The sequence below is a fragment of the Amphiprion ocellaris genome, chromosome 9 (assembly GCF_022539595.1).
Source record: "Amphiprion ocellaris isolate individual 3 ecotype Okinawa chromosome 9, ASM2253959v1, whole genome shotgun sequence".
NCBI lineage: Eukaryota > Metazoa > Chordata > Actinopteri > Pomacentridae > Amphiprion > Amphiprion ocellaris.
Genome location: NC_072774.1, coordinates 28,361,520 through 28,378,554, shown reverse-complemented (window position 1 = coordinate 28,378,554; position 17,035 = coordinate 28,361,520). Strand labels below are relative to the sequence as shown.

Below are 17,035 nucleotides of genomic sequence, written 5' to 3'. Positions count from 1 at the left end.
ATGAAATCACAGGATTCAGGCCATTCAGCAGAGTGCAATACACACTAATGAGTAAGAGTTCACTATGTGTTGCTATGGGGACCAGGGCTACTTTGACTAAAGGAGAGCAAAAGAGCAAGAGACACAGAAAGACAGGGAGAAGAAAACAGGATGAAATGGAAGAAAAAGTTGGTGACGATCCAAGAGATGATGGAGGAGAAGAAAGAGCGATTCAGGTCAGACATATTAGTACATTAACTGGTATTTATCGTGTATTAAAGTATGGTGTATACATTTCATCATCACGTTTATTGTGAAATTAAACACTACAACGATGTGAAAGGTAACTGCATTTAATTTAATGCAGCGTTCTGATTGGATTACACAACTAGGCAACAACATTTTTAGTGTTAGTATTATTATCATTGCTATTATTATTGGCTTATTGGCTTAGAGCGCTTTAATATCGTGTAATTCTGGTTGAAACACTAAATATTTGGAATTTTTGGTGGCATGGAAATTGTCAAATTAACACCATGCAGCATTATAAATATCAGCTATCTTCAGCTTCCAGCAGCGAAACATTAATATCCGCTGCAAAAGGCTCGTATCTGTTTGAACTTAAATAGAATGTAAAGTCAGCTGCCGAAGACAGAAGCTGAACCAGAGGAGGAAAAAATGGAGAGCAAACAAGAACCTGCACGGTCCGGACTGTGGCCACCTGGGGGTCGCGACCTGCCTTCAACCCCATCAGATGTGCACTCTGGCTGGGGTGGGGAGGTGTGTGTGTGTGAGGGGGTACCTTTGCTGCACGACCGACACATTTAGAAACGCCACGGGGCCTTCACAATGCTGCCAACGGCACCAGTGCATGCAACAACTTTGTGCACGAGTGTGTGTGGTTAGAAAAGGAGGGTGGGATGAACCAATGCTGCTATTAGCCCCTCCCTCTGTTAACAAGCTGCCTCTGTGACCCACAGGATATTGCAATACACATGTAGACAACAAACACATTGAAAACACACAGCTCCACCGCTGTCGCCGCCTCCTGCAAGAACATTCCTACCACTGATGTCCGAATAGTGCAGGCACTGTGGCCATTTTGTTTTTGTTTAGTCTCCTTTCTGCACAAACTTCTGGGGTTGAGCGCTTTGACTTTTCTCTTCTAATCACAGCTGGGGGAGAAGGAAGAAAGAGCTGCGAGGAAATGAAGGACGTGACACGACAAGAGGGCCAGTGTGCGGATGCAGGAGGATCTCAGGAGTGTGTTGTTGCGTGTGTGCGGAAGAAGAAGGCAGCGGTTTGGGACTCCAAGGTCAGCTGATAAAACGCCACATTCACGAATCAAAGAGCGGGAGGGAAGGTGGAGAACTCGCAACCTCCTGTTTCGCACCCCTCCACCGTCACGGTTCCTCCAAGCATTCGCCTCAATTAATCACCGGAATTGTTACACCATGGTAATACCGAAAACAATCTCCATGATCACACGCACAAACAAAATTTCAAATTGCTATCATCCATCTCACCTGCCCCTGTTAAAAGCACATTGTGGGGGTGGGTGGGGTGTGGGGGCTGAACCATTCATTGGCCTCTCTGTTTCTAAAGGCCCCGGCCAGTGAGATGATGGTGAAAAATTAACGGCAGGCAGCCAAACAAGTAAAAAGGCGCCAGGGCGAAGGGGATCAATGTGCGGCATCCATGGCGGGAGCAGCTATGTAAAACACTTGCCTTAAGTCAGCCGCATCCGGTTAATATTTAATCCCTCCATCCATCTCCACAAAGAGCGTTTCCCTTTTAGCTTTAGCTGCCGTTTACTTTGATTACACACAAGCGTTCGGGATGGAGGGGCGAGGGAGGTGGATCGGGGCGGTCGGGGGGCAAAGCAGGAACGATAAGAGAGCATGGTGGGGTGATTTGCATGGGGATGGAAAATATTCTCAGGTTTGATAATCGCTCAGAGCAGTCTAGTGCCAGTGTGAGACAGAAGAGAGGCGGCTGGGCCCGAAGAAAGAATAAAATACAAAAAAGGAGAGCGAGAGAAAGAAGGAGAGTGAGAGAGATACTGGGATTGCGATGATGGGGAAAAGAGAGAGGTGATGCAGAATGAAGCTCAGGAAAACAAACCGAATTTCACTGCGAGGGGTTGCCTTATTTAAAACAAGAGATATGCAAATAAAGCAGGAGTAGCGAAATAACACTGATATTATCTTCCCCGGTTATTTTCTGTGGCAAATGATTTCTAGGGAGGAAATCCAAAACTGTAACTCCCAAGTGAACATGCAAATCCATCTGTGTATTCCTGGGGAGCCTTCTGCACTCACTCTCATGTTGCTTTTTTCGCGTTGCTGTTTTTGCTTCCTCCTTCACCCGATTGAAGCTTCTCATGTTTATTCTGCACTGACACTGAAAACTGCATTTATTACAGAAGCCAAGTAATAACTACACAGTGTCAACAGCGTGGTTCAGGAGCGTATAATAACCTTAAAATTCACCAGACATCTATGCATCTAATGGTAAATTACACAATGCATGATTAGAAATAACGGTATTTAACCGAAAATGCAGCGCTCAACTTTATTTCCCTTTGTTTTCCTCTTTATTGCTCACACCGTCACCACTTGGCTGCCTGAATCCCGGCCTCATGCACGTAATGCTTCTTATTACACTTAAACAATTAAAGGGAAATTGAACTACATGCCACTGCACTGATTTAAACCCTTGAAAAATTGGGAAAATATGGCAAACGGAGAACACACGCCGCTTAAATTTCCGGTTTGTTCGCTCAAAAGCCAGAAGCCTGTCGACCCCAAAATGTGTTTCTCAGCCAGCGGGTTTACTGGAAGCGAGCCTCCAAGATGGGCAATGGCAACTGTTCATTTTCTCACTCATTGACCTCAACTCCCCACTTTACAATGTGGAATAAAAGCCGCCCTGTGTTAGCCAACAGGCTGAGTAAGAGCGGATCAAGAGAACCAGCATCTAGGTGAACACAACACACGCTCTGTGCAAATTCGCCCAAACACACACACCAAGGGATGAAATGCAGGTGCCACCATACAGCGACCTGAGCTTTATATTTTAAGTAATAACAATGTGATACAAGACGCCAGTTTGTAAGTGACTGCATCTTTCTGGTAATGTTTGGCTACCTGAGCACAAAAGGGGCTACAAACAGGTCTGTTTACATGGCTATAACCGGACCTTTAACCGACAGACACATGGCCACGATCACTAAAACGGTGAGCTATTGATCAGCGAGAGTCTGCCGCTGGCTGCCTTTTCTAAAGTGGGGGGGAGAGAGAACCAGGGCTGCAGGGCCTGTGACAACACTGACAAGGGTAAAGTGTTATTTCTCTCACACGCCGACAGCTGGACAAGGGGGTGGGAGTTGGGCGGGTGAGGTTGGAGGGGATGGAGGGACGTGTGGGTGAGACGGGAGGGGCTTTTCGGCCGGCCAGGCAGTAATTCTTAATTGACACCTGTCAGGATAATGGTGGCAGTCACAGCTGTTGCGGGAGAATTTGTCCATCGTCCCGTTCATCTGTCAGCTTTAATGCCCACCCTAAAAGCTGCCCCCCTCCCCACACAGACAGATTTCATCCCACCGCCCCCCCTCATCCCCTGGACCCCCACCCACAAACACCACCTTTTCTTTTGATGCTTCCGTTGGGCTAAACATTGGTGCCCACTGCCATCCTCAAGCATCTCCCATCTCTGTTCAATTACTGGAGGGAAGAAAACAGGCCTATTTTGTTACACTGCATTCAAACCATGTTGAGATGATTCAGTATTTAGTGAAAAACAGCCTCAAAAAAAGAAAAAAGAAAGAAATCAAGAATGTGCAGTTAAACTCTTTCATTCCCTCCTCCCTCGTTTGTTTCTTTTCAGCTTTTCATTCCTCCAAGCAATCTCCACCTAACTTTGTCTGATGAGGTACGAGCAAAAGGGGAAAAAAACAGAAGTTTTAAAATAAATTTTCACACCCATTTTTTATTCCTACTTTCCTCCACCTCTCTCTATTTTCTTTGCTTTTTGAGTTGCAAAAAAGTGAGTATTTATCCAGAAGAGAGAAGGAGATGTGAGATGAGAAACATGCTGGAGAAGGGAAAAGAGCAAGAAATAAAGGGAGAGGGAATGCCGCAAAAAACGAGACGAGAGATGAGAAGTACGCAAAAGAGATGGAGAGCGAGAGAGAGAACGGTAGAGAGACATAGAGGAGGAAGGGATGGAGGGAAGGGAGGAGTGTGCAGGGGTTGGGTGTCCCTGGATAGGGCTTTGGCTCTTCTGTAGTGGGCCCATCTCGTTTGTCTTGTTTGTTTGTTGGCATCAAAGAGCTGCCTCTCACTCCCCCTGCTAACTGATGTAATGAGTGGGTAAGCTACATGTTTTTTTTTTTCCTGCGCCGAGGAATTCAAATACTTATTAGACAAAATATTCTGTAATTGCTCATCTTTTATTGATAGTAGTAACATGTTAAATTTGGCTCTAGCAGACTTTCCCATAGCCTCTCGAGGAGGCACGGCACTGATCAAGAGAGCAAATTTACCCTCGGCAAATGTAATACTTTACTTAAGAAAATTTGAGATGTCAATTTTTGCGCCCTAAATGTTGCATGACTACTTCTCTTGAATGCTTCCCCTCTTATCTTCCTCATGTCTCAAATTATGTGCCAGAGAAGGGGAAAAAAACAGAAAACACAACATATCAACAGTTTTTCATTAATGAGCTCTTAAGCCTTACACCCCTACTGTGAACCCCTTAACAAAATGTAATTACTCAGCACAACATAAATATTACATAGTAATTAGGTACATTTAACAGTGAGTTGATAACAGCGACAGCTCTTTATCAAAGCTGTGAGTCCTATCTGTATTTTACAAAAGTTTAAAAAAGGGACTGTTATACTGCTGCAACATTGAAAAATGAGAACAAAAACTCTTTATTTGGGGGGGAAATTGTTTTTCTATGGCAGTCAGGAGTAAGACTGCTTGTCAGCCCAGTCCCAGAGGGCTGCTTTCTATCTGTTTCAGACTTGATTTTCTCAGACTTGGATTTTTTTTCTTCTCTTTTTTGGATCCCATGACTTGCTGCTGTTTTTATGTGCTGCAAGGCAGGCAACAAAGCACATCTGGCTGCTTTAATGATATGATTTCCCATCATACTAAGCCACCTCCATTATGACCTCCCACAGAGACATGCTGGCTGCACTTAAGCATTAGGTGTAGGTGTGTGTCTGTCTGTCTGTGTTTATGGTTGACGGTGTGTATGTGTGTGTGTGTGTGTGTGTGTTTAAAGTGCAGCGAGGGCAACACACTGCTAGGGATGGTAGCTGCGTGCCCCGAGGGCAGCTTTTGTTGAGAATGCCCCGAAAAGTATCAGAAAGAGAAAAAGACAAGGACGGGCATTAGTGCTATGGTGTGAAATATGTTCTTGTCTATGTCAACAGTAAAAGCTTAGCATATGCTGCTGTAGCTATGCAAGTATCTTCTATTTGATTATAATATATTTTTTAAAAACCTGTTGATATCGAAGCAGCTAATGTTAAATGTTTGTGTACAAACTCCTTGTGAAAAAGAATTACAAGAACAGTAAACATAACCAATGCATTCAAGAAACTAACACCACACACAGACACACACACACACACAAACACCAGGGGCACTTGTGGTGACTCGAGGCATTAGAAGAGCGAGCTGAGCATGTTTGACCTCTGACTGGCCCAAATCCCAGATGTAAATTTAACTATTAGTTTCGGAGGGTGGCGCAGGAGCAAAAGTGGCTATCGACAAGGTCGATCGATGCCACCTGCTAACGACACCGCCACTCCAATTAGCGTAACCTCTAGCTGAGTCCGACCACTAAACACACACGCGCACACACACGAGCTAAAGGGAACACCCAGGAAACATACAGTACAAGTGAAGGGTGGAAAATAAAACAGGCTGCGGTGGATCAATATGTGCTCCTGCTCTGTCTGATATCGCTGCTTTTGATTGGGAATAGTGCAAAGATATGACAGTCAGAAGTGAGAAACATGTGGCGCTGCTGTTGGAGGTTGTTTTCCTGCTCCTGTGTGGGGAACAGAGAGGGGATCTGAAGGCAGGCCATGCTAAAGAGGATGACTAACATGGCGAGGTTACCGTTACACTCGTTCGAGTTATTCATTCCAGGAAAACTAACACTGGTCAGTGCAAAGCTGCAAGCAAACACACACACATGCTATCCTCGTCTTGTCTCTCTCTCCCCTTCTTTCTCGATACACACTCAGACAAACATACACACACTATTTTTCCCCATCAAATTCTAACATAAACTTCACATTTCTCAGAAGCTGTGGAGCCTTTAAGCCATCGGAAGTTATAAGCGGCTCCAACTTCCAGGCCAAACACACTAGTTCCTTTGCTGAAATTCAACTTTTCATCAAAACAAGACGGTTCTAATTCTCAGGAAGGAGGGTGTTATTCAAATCCGGCAACATTAAAAGTAAAAAAAACACACACACACCTACAGCCTATGCACTGCTGTATTCCTCAGGACGCTGGTGCAGACAGAAGGGTGGGGGGGCACATAAATCTCAGCATGCTGATTATTTCGAGGAGGAGAATATCACATAACAGCATCGTCAAGTAAGAGCACAAAGGTCGCTGTGTAATCTTAGCTACCCCGGGCATGCAAAATCATTAATCCCTGGGCACTGTGATTCTCCAGCTCGGAATAAACTGGAGGCCTTCAGCGAGGCGGCTGCAGCACTGGAGCTGGGAGGACACTGAGCCAAAGTACGTAGAGACCGTGTTATGATGTGGTGGTGATTTACTAGCAGGGGCTGCAACACACGCAAAAGTGTAAAAACTTCAGCAGAGTGTCTCGATTTTAAAAATGGTCCCTGGGATTACTTTGGAGTGCTGATATATCAAGCGGTTAGAGCAGGCCTGAGCTGTGTCATTAATACAAAAATAAATAAATCTCTTGCAACAGTTGAAAAATTTCCACCCCTAACATTCCAGCCGAAAATCAAGAGGAAACTTCTCGAACACGCGCTGCTGTTTCAACACTCAAACGATCTGCTGTAAGGATTCAAACGAAAAACGGGGAGACGGGCAGAAAATTAACAGAGAACAGAGGGAAGAGGTTGCGACGTGCTGTGGCTGGTCTGGATTGCTTATTACAAGGTTATAAGAGTGGTGGGGGTGGGGGCTTACCGAGGTCATTAACTGGCATTGTCTCCTGACGTGATTAGTCAGGTAGCAAAGTCCATTTGTCACCTGCACAGGCAAATTGAGTTGGTGCTGCACTAGGGGCTATGGGGACTGTATAATATCAACTTGATTACATCAAGGCAGCTGCGGACTTGACACCTTACTGAATTTGTCAGCATTAATCGTTAGGGCCTGTCACAAATCCATCAGCTCCACAGATAATTAGGGCTCTTTCTAATGAAGCCAACGGGAAGCAACCTTACCCCCACCACCACCGCTTCCCCACGCGCACACACACACACACACACACACACACACACACACACTCACACACCGCCTTTCTTATAATTAACCATCTCACTCCGTAGAAATAAGCGTGACTATCTTATCTGCTCCTCTTCCTCCTGTAAGTCTACCCTTGTCTACCACGGATAAAAGGCAGCACCACTCCTTTCTGTCTGTTTTTTTTTCCTTTTACTTGTTCCTTCGTTCTCTCCTGTCCTCATCAACTTTAAATCAAGTCATCTAGTGATGAAGTAAGACCGTACGTCTCACAGGAGCATCTGTGAGCAAATACATAATGTAGAAACATTCACAAACTTGCTGATGCACAAACTTTCTTTCCAGCTTGGCTTTCCTGTTGGATGCCTATACGTGAATTTTCCTGATGAGAATTATTAAAAAGATAATTATGTAATGAATGCTACATTTGTTTCATCTGCTGAAAATTAGTTCTCGTTTTATGTGTCATCTGAACACCACAGACACACACACACACACTTGAAAATAATACTCGATGTTCAATATTTGATTTGAAAAAATAATTGGCGTTCCAAAAGCAAATTTGTCTTGGGAACTGCAATATTTCAAAGAAAATAAATAAATGTGTAAATGAATTTTTAAAGCAGGAGATGAACAATACAAAAATTCTGTTCTCTGCCTGAGGAGTTTACATTGTAAGAAATTTAACTGGAAAATTTGCACAACTGATTCACAATTAGAATTGTTGCTATTCCTGGCGTTGCAACTTCATTTTGTGCAAGGTTTTGGCCTTCAACCCCTAAAATAAAACACAATACAGCAAATAACATTCTCAAAAAAAAGAGGTGCAAGGTGAGAAATAAAAAGAATCCTGTCCAGACATGTCGGGTATTTTAATTATCTAAGGTGTGATTTTCATGCTCAGTCCCACTATGAGCAATTTCCTCTGTGAGCAGCAGCACAGGGAGGAAGCCACAGGTCAGTAGCAGCTCCCAGTAGAGCATCAGGCTAGCCTAGTGTGTGTGTGTGTGTGTAAGTGTGTGTGTAAATGTGTGTGATTATGTGTTGGTTATTTGCTGGTGGCAGCGTGGAGTGGAGGGCGTTATCTCTGACCGACCGTCGTGTTCATGGAAGAATGGAAAACATGTCGTTTGCCAAGCTGCGATTGACCATTACAACTCATGATGTGCATGGCACTCAGTGGACGGTGTAATGGATCAATGCTTCGTGTGTGTGTGTGTGTGTGTGTGTGTGTGTGTGTGTGTCTGCGGGGAGGGAGGGGAGGGAGGGGAAGGGAGGGGTCACAGCGATGTCATGTTTTTCATGCCTCCATCTACATGCAGAAACCTAACGGGAGTCACTGGGCTCCCATCGTGGCCGACTTTTTCCAGAGGGATATTTTGCCAAAACAACAGCGGCAAACTCTTTCTCTCTCTAACACACACACACACACACACACACACACACACACACACACTCAGAAAAGTACAGTGAGGCTCGATATCTAAATCTGAATCCTCGCGTCAGAGTGTGGGCCAGAAATCATGTGCACACTGCTTTGCTAGAAAGGAGAAAGAGAGAAGTTAACAGCGAGCACTGGTTGAATGTTCTCCATCCTACACTTATCCTCCTCCTCATCACCACCATCACCACCAGCTCCCTGCTTAAAATGATAAAAAACCTGCTGAGTTCAAAGTCTTCGTCGGCTGGAACCTCCTGTTCGACCCGCTTTGCACCTCATATTTCAAAATCTCTTTAAAATTCTGTAACTGTCTTTTGTTCACTCCAGTTGTTAATGCCTAACTTCAAAGGCTCGGCCTCATTAGCACAGAGGTAGAAACCCCTGTCACTCATTTACATTTGTTTAAAGGCTGCAGGGAGACCAGAGGAAAAAGGGGGAGTCCAAATCCAAACCACTAGAAGTCAACCTTGTCGGTCCTCTGCCAACACCTGGTTTTATCAGTTGGTCACATTGCAAATATCATGCTCCCCTCTAGCAGTGCATATTGATTTCAATACTGGACTGATTCCTACAGAGAATGTGGGATAAATGTGGATGGAAACAAGCAAAAAAAAAAAACTTCAGCATTTCTCTAAGAACAAAATAAAAAAGGAAAACTCAGAGATTCAAACACGATTTAAACAAAGGAGTGTTTGGGTTGATTTTTTCCTGCCATCGATTCAACATACACGCTGTCCCTTTCATCTGCTGTTAGTACATGCACATCAAAATAAATGAGGTGAATTTCCATCTTAATTCACAACTTTTTTCTTCTTTTTGGTTTCCAGCTCCTGGTTGAAACAACTGGAGGGTTGTGTGTTTGAGTGGATAAACCTACCAGAAGCATGCTTGTCTTCACGGAGGGATTTATTGATGTTTATCAGGGATGAATAGATCAAAGACTGCCACAAGACAGGCGATCAATCACGCATCAAATCAAGGATGGCAATCCTCTAATAAAATAGAAAGAAAGGAAAAAACCGGCTCTCACCAGTTTTCTCCCCCCTTCTTTCCCAGTCAATTATTCATCATTACTCACTCTTGAACCTCAAAAACTCCCTTTTATCCCCCATAACATGCCATTTAGTTTATCTCACCATTCTTAATAGAACTTTCCTGGCAAAGGAGGATTTTTTTTTTAAAAAAACTCAAAGTAGCATTGCGCAGATTCGTGCGTCATTTGTGCAATTAGATACATTTAAAAACACAACTGAATGTCAGAGGTGAGTTTGCGCGCTGTGTTAATAACACTACAAAATAAATTAAGCAGAGTTGTTAAAAATAAATCGCAGCACAAGTGAGGATTGTGATGTGGAAGGAGATATTTTCATTTGGCACTTGGAAAATTAAAAACAATTTGGCTACTGGGATGGGGAATGGTAGGAATGGAGGGGCGGGTTATACCTGCTGATCGCCGCGGCTCTTGCTGCTTTCTCCTCGGCATAGTGACCGTCACGTTCCACGGTGCTTCTCATGCAGGAATTACAGGCAAATCAGGTCTATCAGTTTGGAAAAATCATCCCGTTTTCGGGGGAGGGTGGTGGGATCTCGGAGCTGAAAAATGTCAGGCTTCTTTTCAAACTGGATGCTCTTTTTTGGGTTTACTAGCTGGATCGGCTTCAATGAGAACAGGCTCGGAAATTACGAAGAGGCTCGGCCGGCTCCAGACACCTCCATGTCCATTAAAAATCATCTTCCTTCATCTCTCTCGTGGCAAAAAAAAAAGAAGAAGCGGCTAAACCAGCACCTCAAAACCCAAGTTTTCAGTTCGCTCCCTCTGGAAAAAAAAATCCCCCCTAATCTCCAATGCTGTTTGGAGGGGGAAGATAGTTTGTTGCGCCTTTTACGCACGCCAAAACTAAAAAAACAAATAATTTCTGGCGGTAACCAAACAAATAAGTCCCGTGTGAGCGCACCACACACCTCTGATAAGTAATGTATCCTTGCGTTTCCTTCTCTTCTTTTGCCAGAGACCTGAAACAGAGAAGGGGGACAGGAGAGAGCACATAGACAGGCATTAGATGGGTTAATGTCAATCCCGTCACCACCACGCCACCTCAGCCCGGATCCAGCCTCACCAGTCCGGCGGAGACTTTTTCCTCCCTCCCCTCCTGCCCTCTTTCTCTCCCATTGAAAAAAAAATAAACGGGACGAGCAGGCTTTCTCTCTTACTTACGTTTTAAGAGTCGCGAGAATGATTTCCACGGCTCATCTCATTGCATCTTTTGGACAGAGTCGGGTTTTTTTGGGGAAAGAGGGGTGGCTGATGCGGTGGAGAGCTCACTTGAGAGAGAGGGGAAACAAACAAGACGCAGGCGCATCCAAGCTTCGCCAAACAACAGATCAGATCGACATGGACTAAATATTTGTCTCTTTTTCTTGAAAAAAAGGCACAAAAAATAGAGGGGGGCAAACTCCAGGGACTGATCCGAGGTCTCTCAAAAAAGAAAAAATGGAAACGCGGTGGATCCAGAAGCTGTTTCAGACAGTCTCAACTGATAGACAGACGCATCGAGTGGCTTTTCCTGCTACATTTTTACTCCTCCCCTCTCCACAAGCGTCACCCCTGACAGAGGAGCCTACCTGTCAATCTTTTTAATTGTCTTGTTTTCCCCCCTCTCTTTCTCTCTCTCTCTCCTTCTCCCTTTTGCTTTAAAAAATCCCAAACCTCCTACAAAAGGACAGAATCCTCTCGGAACTTACCGGGAGATCAACTAAAAGCAAACTTACATGCACATGTGTGGCAAACTACAACAAACACAAGCCAAGTTAAGCTTTAAGGTTGTTACTTTGGTTTCAGATTTAGCTTCCAATAGCAGTGACATGGCACGAGTTAGAGTCCTGAGTCCCACTGAGGGTGGGACAACAGTCCAACATGGTCCAGCGGTGCGTAATTTTGCAGAAAATGACAGTTAGATGAGAACACATGAACAAAATGGAATGAGCACACTTTCACAAATCGCAGACTTTTGGTTACAGGTGTACATGTGCGAACAAACACGTCTCTGCAGCAGCGCAACCCTAAACAAATATCTATTTTTTTTTTCAAAAAGACGAATTTGCGCATTGGCAGCCTTGCAAATTGTATTTGTAGATGTTGGGAAAGATCCGGCGCGTCGGTGTTGTTTTCGTGGGAGTAAAACGGCGGAGGATATGTTGTGAGATGAGGATTGATTTGTTTCACCTTACTAGGAAGTGAGTGTTGTGTCCGGGAAGGGGAGGGACTCCGACGACAAGTCTGAGGCGCTGCTGTGCTTCTTTTTACGAGGCTGCACCAGCGAAACGTTTTCGCGCTTTAAAAAAAACAAAAAAACTCGGTTCCGCGCTTGTTGTTTTTTGTTTTTTTTTTTTGTTTGCATACAAATCGTCGTGTTTGTAAATATTGGTTTTAAAGCGTCCGGCTGCGCTGCGCCCGGCCCCGGCCTGCACGCTGAGCTGTGCCTGAGCAGAGGGGAGAAGAGCCCACAGCGCAGGCTAATGGCAGTCGGGCTTATTACTGCCATAAACACACGTCAAGTTGCCCGTGAACTTTGTCACATTTCGGAGCCATGTCCAGTAGGTTGCTGCTGCCGCTGCTGGGGAGAACAGGCAGAAGAACGATCTCGGAAATCGGCGGGGGGCGCAGAGGCACCGACGCACTTTCAGGAGTTCATGCGGCTGCGAGGCGCTCCATCATAGATCTGTCCTACTCGGCGCACTTCATGGATTTTAAAGGCTCCTCCATACCGAGCAGCATGAAAAAGCTGGTCGTAACCAAGCTCAGTCCCAATTTCCGAGAGGCCGTTTCCGCGCAAACCGTGGCCGTTCCGACACCCGGAGACGCGGACTTGCTCGTCAGAAATCGGTAAGTTGTTGTTGTTTTTGTTGGAAACACAAATGTTTTCGGAATGGTGTGACCCGAAGCGTGTTGTGAGAACATCCGTGGGTTATTATTGGGCGTCGATCTATCACTATATTGTTGAGAAGTTGTAAAAAGGTTGTGAGCTTACCTCGGTTTACCCTTGTCCAGCACCTGCGATCATCATCATCATCATCACAAGATGGCAAAATACGTGAGGAATAAGCGCTGTACTGTAATTCCAAGTTCCGCCCTCTCTGCATTTGTCTATCAATCCATCTCGGCATCTCTCTCTCTCTCCCTCTTTCTCTCCCTCCCTCCCTCCCTCCCTCCCTCCCTCTCTCCCTCTCTCTCTCTCTCTGTCCTCCTGTCTCTCTACGTCACCAACCTGCAAACAGAAAGTCATAGGGGGGCTCAGACTGGCATCCAGAGATGGAGATGATGGAGAAAGAGATGCGGTGTTACATGGCGCTGGAATTGCAGCATCATTCACAGCAGCAGCAGCAGCAGCAGCAGCAGCAGCAGAAGCAGCCAGCAGTGTATTCAGAAGTCACATCTACACACCTCCTGCAGCCTGATGAATAGAAACGTGGCGTTAAACCCAACATTTTCTGATCCAAACAGGAGAATTCATGCGTAAATTCTGTTTTTTGTTAAATAGGTGGATTTGTATTTGGAGGTGGTATCTCAACCCCACTTTTTGATTTAAGGTTTGCCTGATGACGTGCTTTTAAATATTAAATGCTCACATACACCTCAGGGTTTTATTGGTGTGTTTACTGCCAATAAATTGCCATTAGAGGGAGTGTAGAAAATACTGCACTGGGATCTTATGGGCTTGTAAGGCAGTGATCAGCTGCTTGTGAACTAAGACCTTTGACCGGTTGGTTGTCTGTATCAGTGGCGGTCAGGAGACATGAGGAATATATTTGAACTAACAGGGGAAATGAATATATTCTGTTTGTGGAAGTCATTTGCAGCCAAAGAACCTTTTGTCTAATCTTGCAGGTGTAACAGAATATAAGATGTAGAAGTTTAAATGCTAAGGGGCACGTATGCAGTGAAATTAAATTAATTAATTATTTTTTTAATTATTATTTTTGATTTTGACTGCAGTAGATCTTATGTTGTTTGTATTTATAGATATATAAAAAATCCTTTAGTGGCAAGACTCCTGGGTGCTCCTCAGCATCACATTTGATCCAAGTGTGCAGATAAATGTAATACATGACATGCACTTGAAAGACAGAGGTGGCATCAGATTGTATGATGTGCCTTTTTATGATAGTTTTTTTCTTTCCAACTGGATTGAATGAGTTTGGCAAAAAAAGTATATATTCTCTTTTGTATATTTGTGTATTATTTTAGTGTAAAATGCACCTCAAAAGAAATAATTTGCATAGATTTGTTAGAGGCCCCAAAACCTTTCGCGTTTTTCTACGTGTAGCATTTGAATTTACACCATATCACATATCAGCGTTTTCATATTATCTGCTTCTTCTACTAATGTTGTTTGTAAATATTATCATTTTGCCCAACATCGTCTCTGCAAATAATATGTGATCAGTTTCACAAGTTTTTCAAAGGTTATGGTTTAATCATTGTGACTGTATTGTCACAAATATCTGCTTATTTTGGTTTATTCAAACTCGAATGGCTCCATGTTTTTAGTTCCTGACTTCCAAATAGTTGTACCCTTTGATAATAACATCGTATGTCTCTGTGAGGATATAAAGAACTCAAATCAAGGTGGTTTGCTGTATCACTGTTACTCATCTATAAACCACAGCAGCATTATCTAGCAGCTCAAAGTACACGTTTGACATGCACAGTAATAGTAATGAGGCACAGCATGCGTGCCGCTCTAAAAGACAGTAAATGATTTATTTATACATTCCTTTCTCACATATTTGTTTCCCACATGTTACAAAAGTAAGATGAAAACAGCCGTCTTCGTGTTGAGGCAAGAGGCAACTATCTAAGATTTTAAAAAAAGCGGAGTTTTGTTGTGGGTGTCTCTGAAGACAATGAATCATGACATCATGCAATGTGTTTTGTGATACAAGCATTTCCCTGTCAGTGCAGGACTGTTCTTTTCAAGAGAAAAAGGGAATCATTGCCAAAACAAACCGGAGTGTTTGTGCCGTGTGCACATGTGTCTAGAGGAGGAAGACGAAGCCTTGACCTTCATGCAGGATTTCAAGAAATATGCACTTGTGCTAATGACCACATAAAAGCCATTGTTTACTGAAGTAATGTGTGCGTTTTGCTTTTCTCACCATTTAATCATCTTTTTCCCCCTCTGTTTGTGTTTCAGTTTTGTGGGAATCAACGCCTCTGATATCAATTACTCATCAGGCCGTTATGACCCCTCCGTGAAGCCTCCCTTCGACGCTGGTTTCGAGGGTGTTGGGGAGGTTGTCGGCCTCGGCCTCAGCGCCAGCTCCCGCTACACCGTCGGGGACACCGTGGCCTACTTCGGCAGCGGTGCATTTGCTGAGTACACGGTGGTGCCAGCCAAGGAAACTGTCCCCGTCCCCGCGGTGAAGCCAGAGTTCCTCACCCTGCTGGTCAGCGGTGCCACGGCCTACATCGCCATGAAACGTCTGGGCGACCTGGCAAAAGGTGAGACCGTCCTGGTCACGGCGGCTGCAGGAGGAACGGGGCAGTTTGCCGTGCAGTTTGCCAAGCAGGCCGGGTGCCACGTAATTGGCACCTGTTCATCCAACGAGAAAGCCGGCTTCCTTAAATCCATCGGTTGCGACCGGCCAATCAACTACACAGCAGAAGACCTGGCCAAGACACTGAGGAAAGAGTATCCACAAGGTATCGACGTGGTCTATGAGTCGGTTGGAGGCAGCGTCTTAGAGGTCGCGGTGAATAGTTTGGCTAACAAGGGCCGTCTGATAGTCATCGGCTTCATCTCCGGCTACCAGAGTGCGTCAGGGATCCCACCTTTCAGAGGAGGGACGCTCCCGGTCAAGCTGCTCCAGAAGTCAGCCAGCATTCGGGGTTTCTTCCTGCCCCACTTCATGAGTGACTACAGGGAGGCTCTGAGTAGCATGATGCAGATGTTTGCCAAAGGGAAGTTAGTGTGTGAGGTGGACTGTGGGGATCTGGCACAGGAGGGGAGGTTCATAGGCTTGGAGTCAGTTTTCCGTGCCGTGGACTACATGTATGCTGGGAGGAACCTGGGCAAAGTGGTGGTGGAGGTGGCACCGCCGGCTGTTAGCAATAGTAAGCTGTGATGTAGATAACTGTTGATGCACTAAAGAAATCATACTTGAATTTACGTGATAAGTTTAAATCAGAAGGCTTCACTGAACATTTTCTAATAGAGGTGAGGTTCTTTATTTTTATAAAATGATTGATACAGCCTAGTAACTGAAGAAATGCTACAGATATATATATATATATATATATATATATATATATATATATATATATATATATATATATATATATATATGTATATATATATATATATATATATATATATATATATATATATATATATATATATGTATATATATATATATAAAGCTTTAATAAACATACTCGCAAACTTTATTTTCTGCTGTCATACTTTGGAAACTGCAATAAAAAGTGATTTTTATATATGTTAGCATGAAGTCATTGTAAGTTTGGAACAATACATTTTATGTAGAATATTTAAAGTGATCTAATAACTTTGTATTAATAGTGGTATTGCACAGATTAAGACTCCGAAACAGAAGCTTCTATATTTCATCTATAGAACTATTTTTATGGCATCTCCTAATCTGGTGCATCCACCTTCTGTCCACCTTTACAATTATTTTAGACCTGCTGCCGTTATGTGCTTGCTTTTGGCACTCTCAGGCACTTTATCTACCATAAATGTTTTATGATAGACTTCATTGTTTTTCTAATAGGGGCTTACATTGGTATGTGTTCGTCAAAAAGTGAGTGCTGCTCCAGGTGTGCTTGGCATTTCATTGCCTGTTTGTGGCTGACAGAAACGGCATTCACACAATCAGTCTTTTCATTCACATGCCCCAAAGCTGCACATAATAAAAAAAAAAATTAGTCCAGCTAACCAGGAGTTGGACTAGAAAATGTCATTATTTTCCCCCACCGTGAGTAAAGAAATCACTCCTAGTGAATGCTTTGTGGAATGCCCTTTGACACTTTTTTTCATTTCCATTTTTTGTATTTAATTTAGTGTTCTGAAACGAAAAACAAAGACTCACAACAGGCCACGTGAAGTTTAGTTACATG

General features: G+C 43.9%; 2 protein-coding genes across 2 annotated transcripts in view; one reads left to right on the top strand and one right to left on the bottom strand.

The window, feature by feature from the left end:
- LOC111576212 (teashirt homolog 1-like) overlaps positions 1-12,011 on the bottom strand; it is a 34,376-nt gene extending 22,365 nt beyond the window's left edge. The window contains exons 1-2 of the mRNA XM_035953549.2: positions 11,114-12,011; positions 10,342-10,911 (exon numbers count right to left, since the gene is read on the bottom strand). Of these exons, the coding sequence (XP_035809442.1) occupies positions 10,342-10,381 (40 nt within the window). The 5' untranslated portion in view covers positions 10,382-10,911; positions 11,114-12,011. The remainder of the gene's footprint in view (positions 1-10,341; positions 10,912-11,113) is intronic.
- Positions 12,012-12,148: 137 nt separating this feature from the next.
- On the top strand, positions 12,149-16,217 carry LOC111576213 (prostaglandin reductase 3). Its single transcript, XM_023281785.3, has 2 exons — positions 12,149-12,781; positions 15,093-16,217. Exons 1-2 carry the CDS (start codon positions 12,486-12,488, stop codon positions 16,021-16,023), a joined length of 1,227 nt encoding a protein of 408 aa, XP_023137553.1. The 5' UTR covers positions 12,149-12,485; the 3' UTR covers positions 16,024-16,217.
- The last annotated feature ends 818 nt before the right edge of the window (positions 16,218-17,035 follow it).

Excerpts from the sequence above, each read along its gene's own strand:
- LOC111576213 (XM_023281785.3), top strand. The coding sequence starts at position 12,486 with ATGTCCAGTAGGTTGCTGCTGCCGCTGCTGGGGAGAACAGGCAGAAGA. Across the intron at positions 12,782-15,092 it reads GACTTGCTCGTCAGAAATCG|TTTTGTGGGAATCAACGCCT; the intron begins GTAAGTTGTTGT and ends TTTGTGTTTCAG.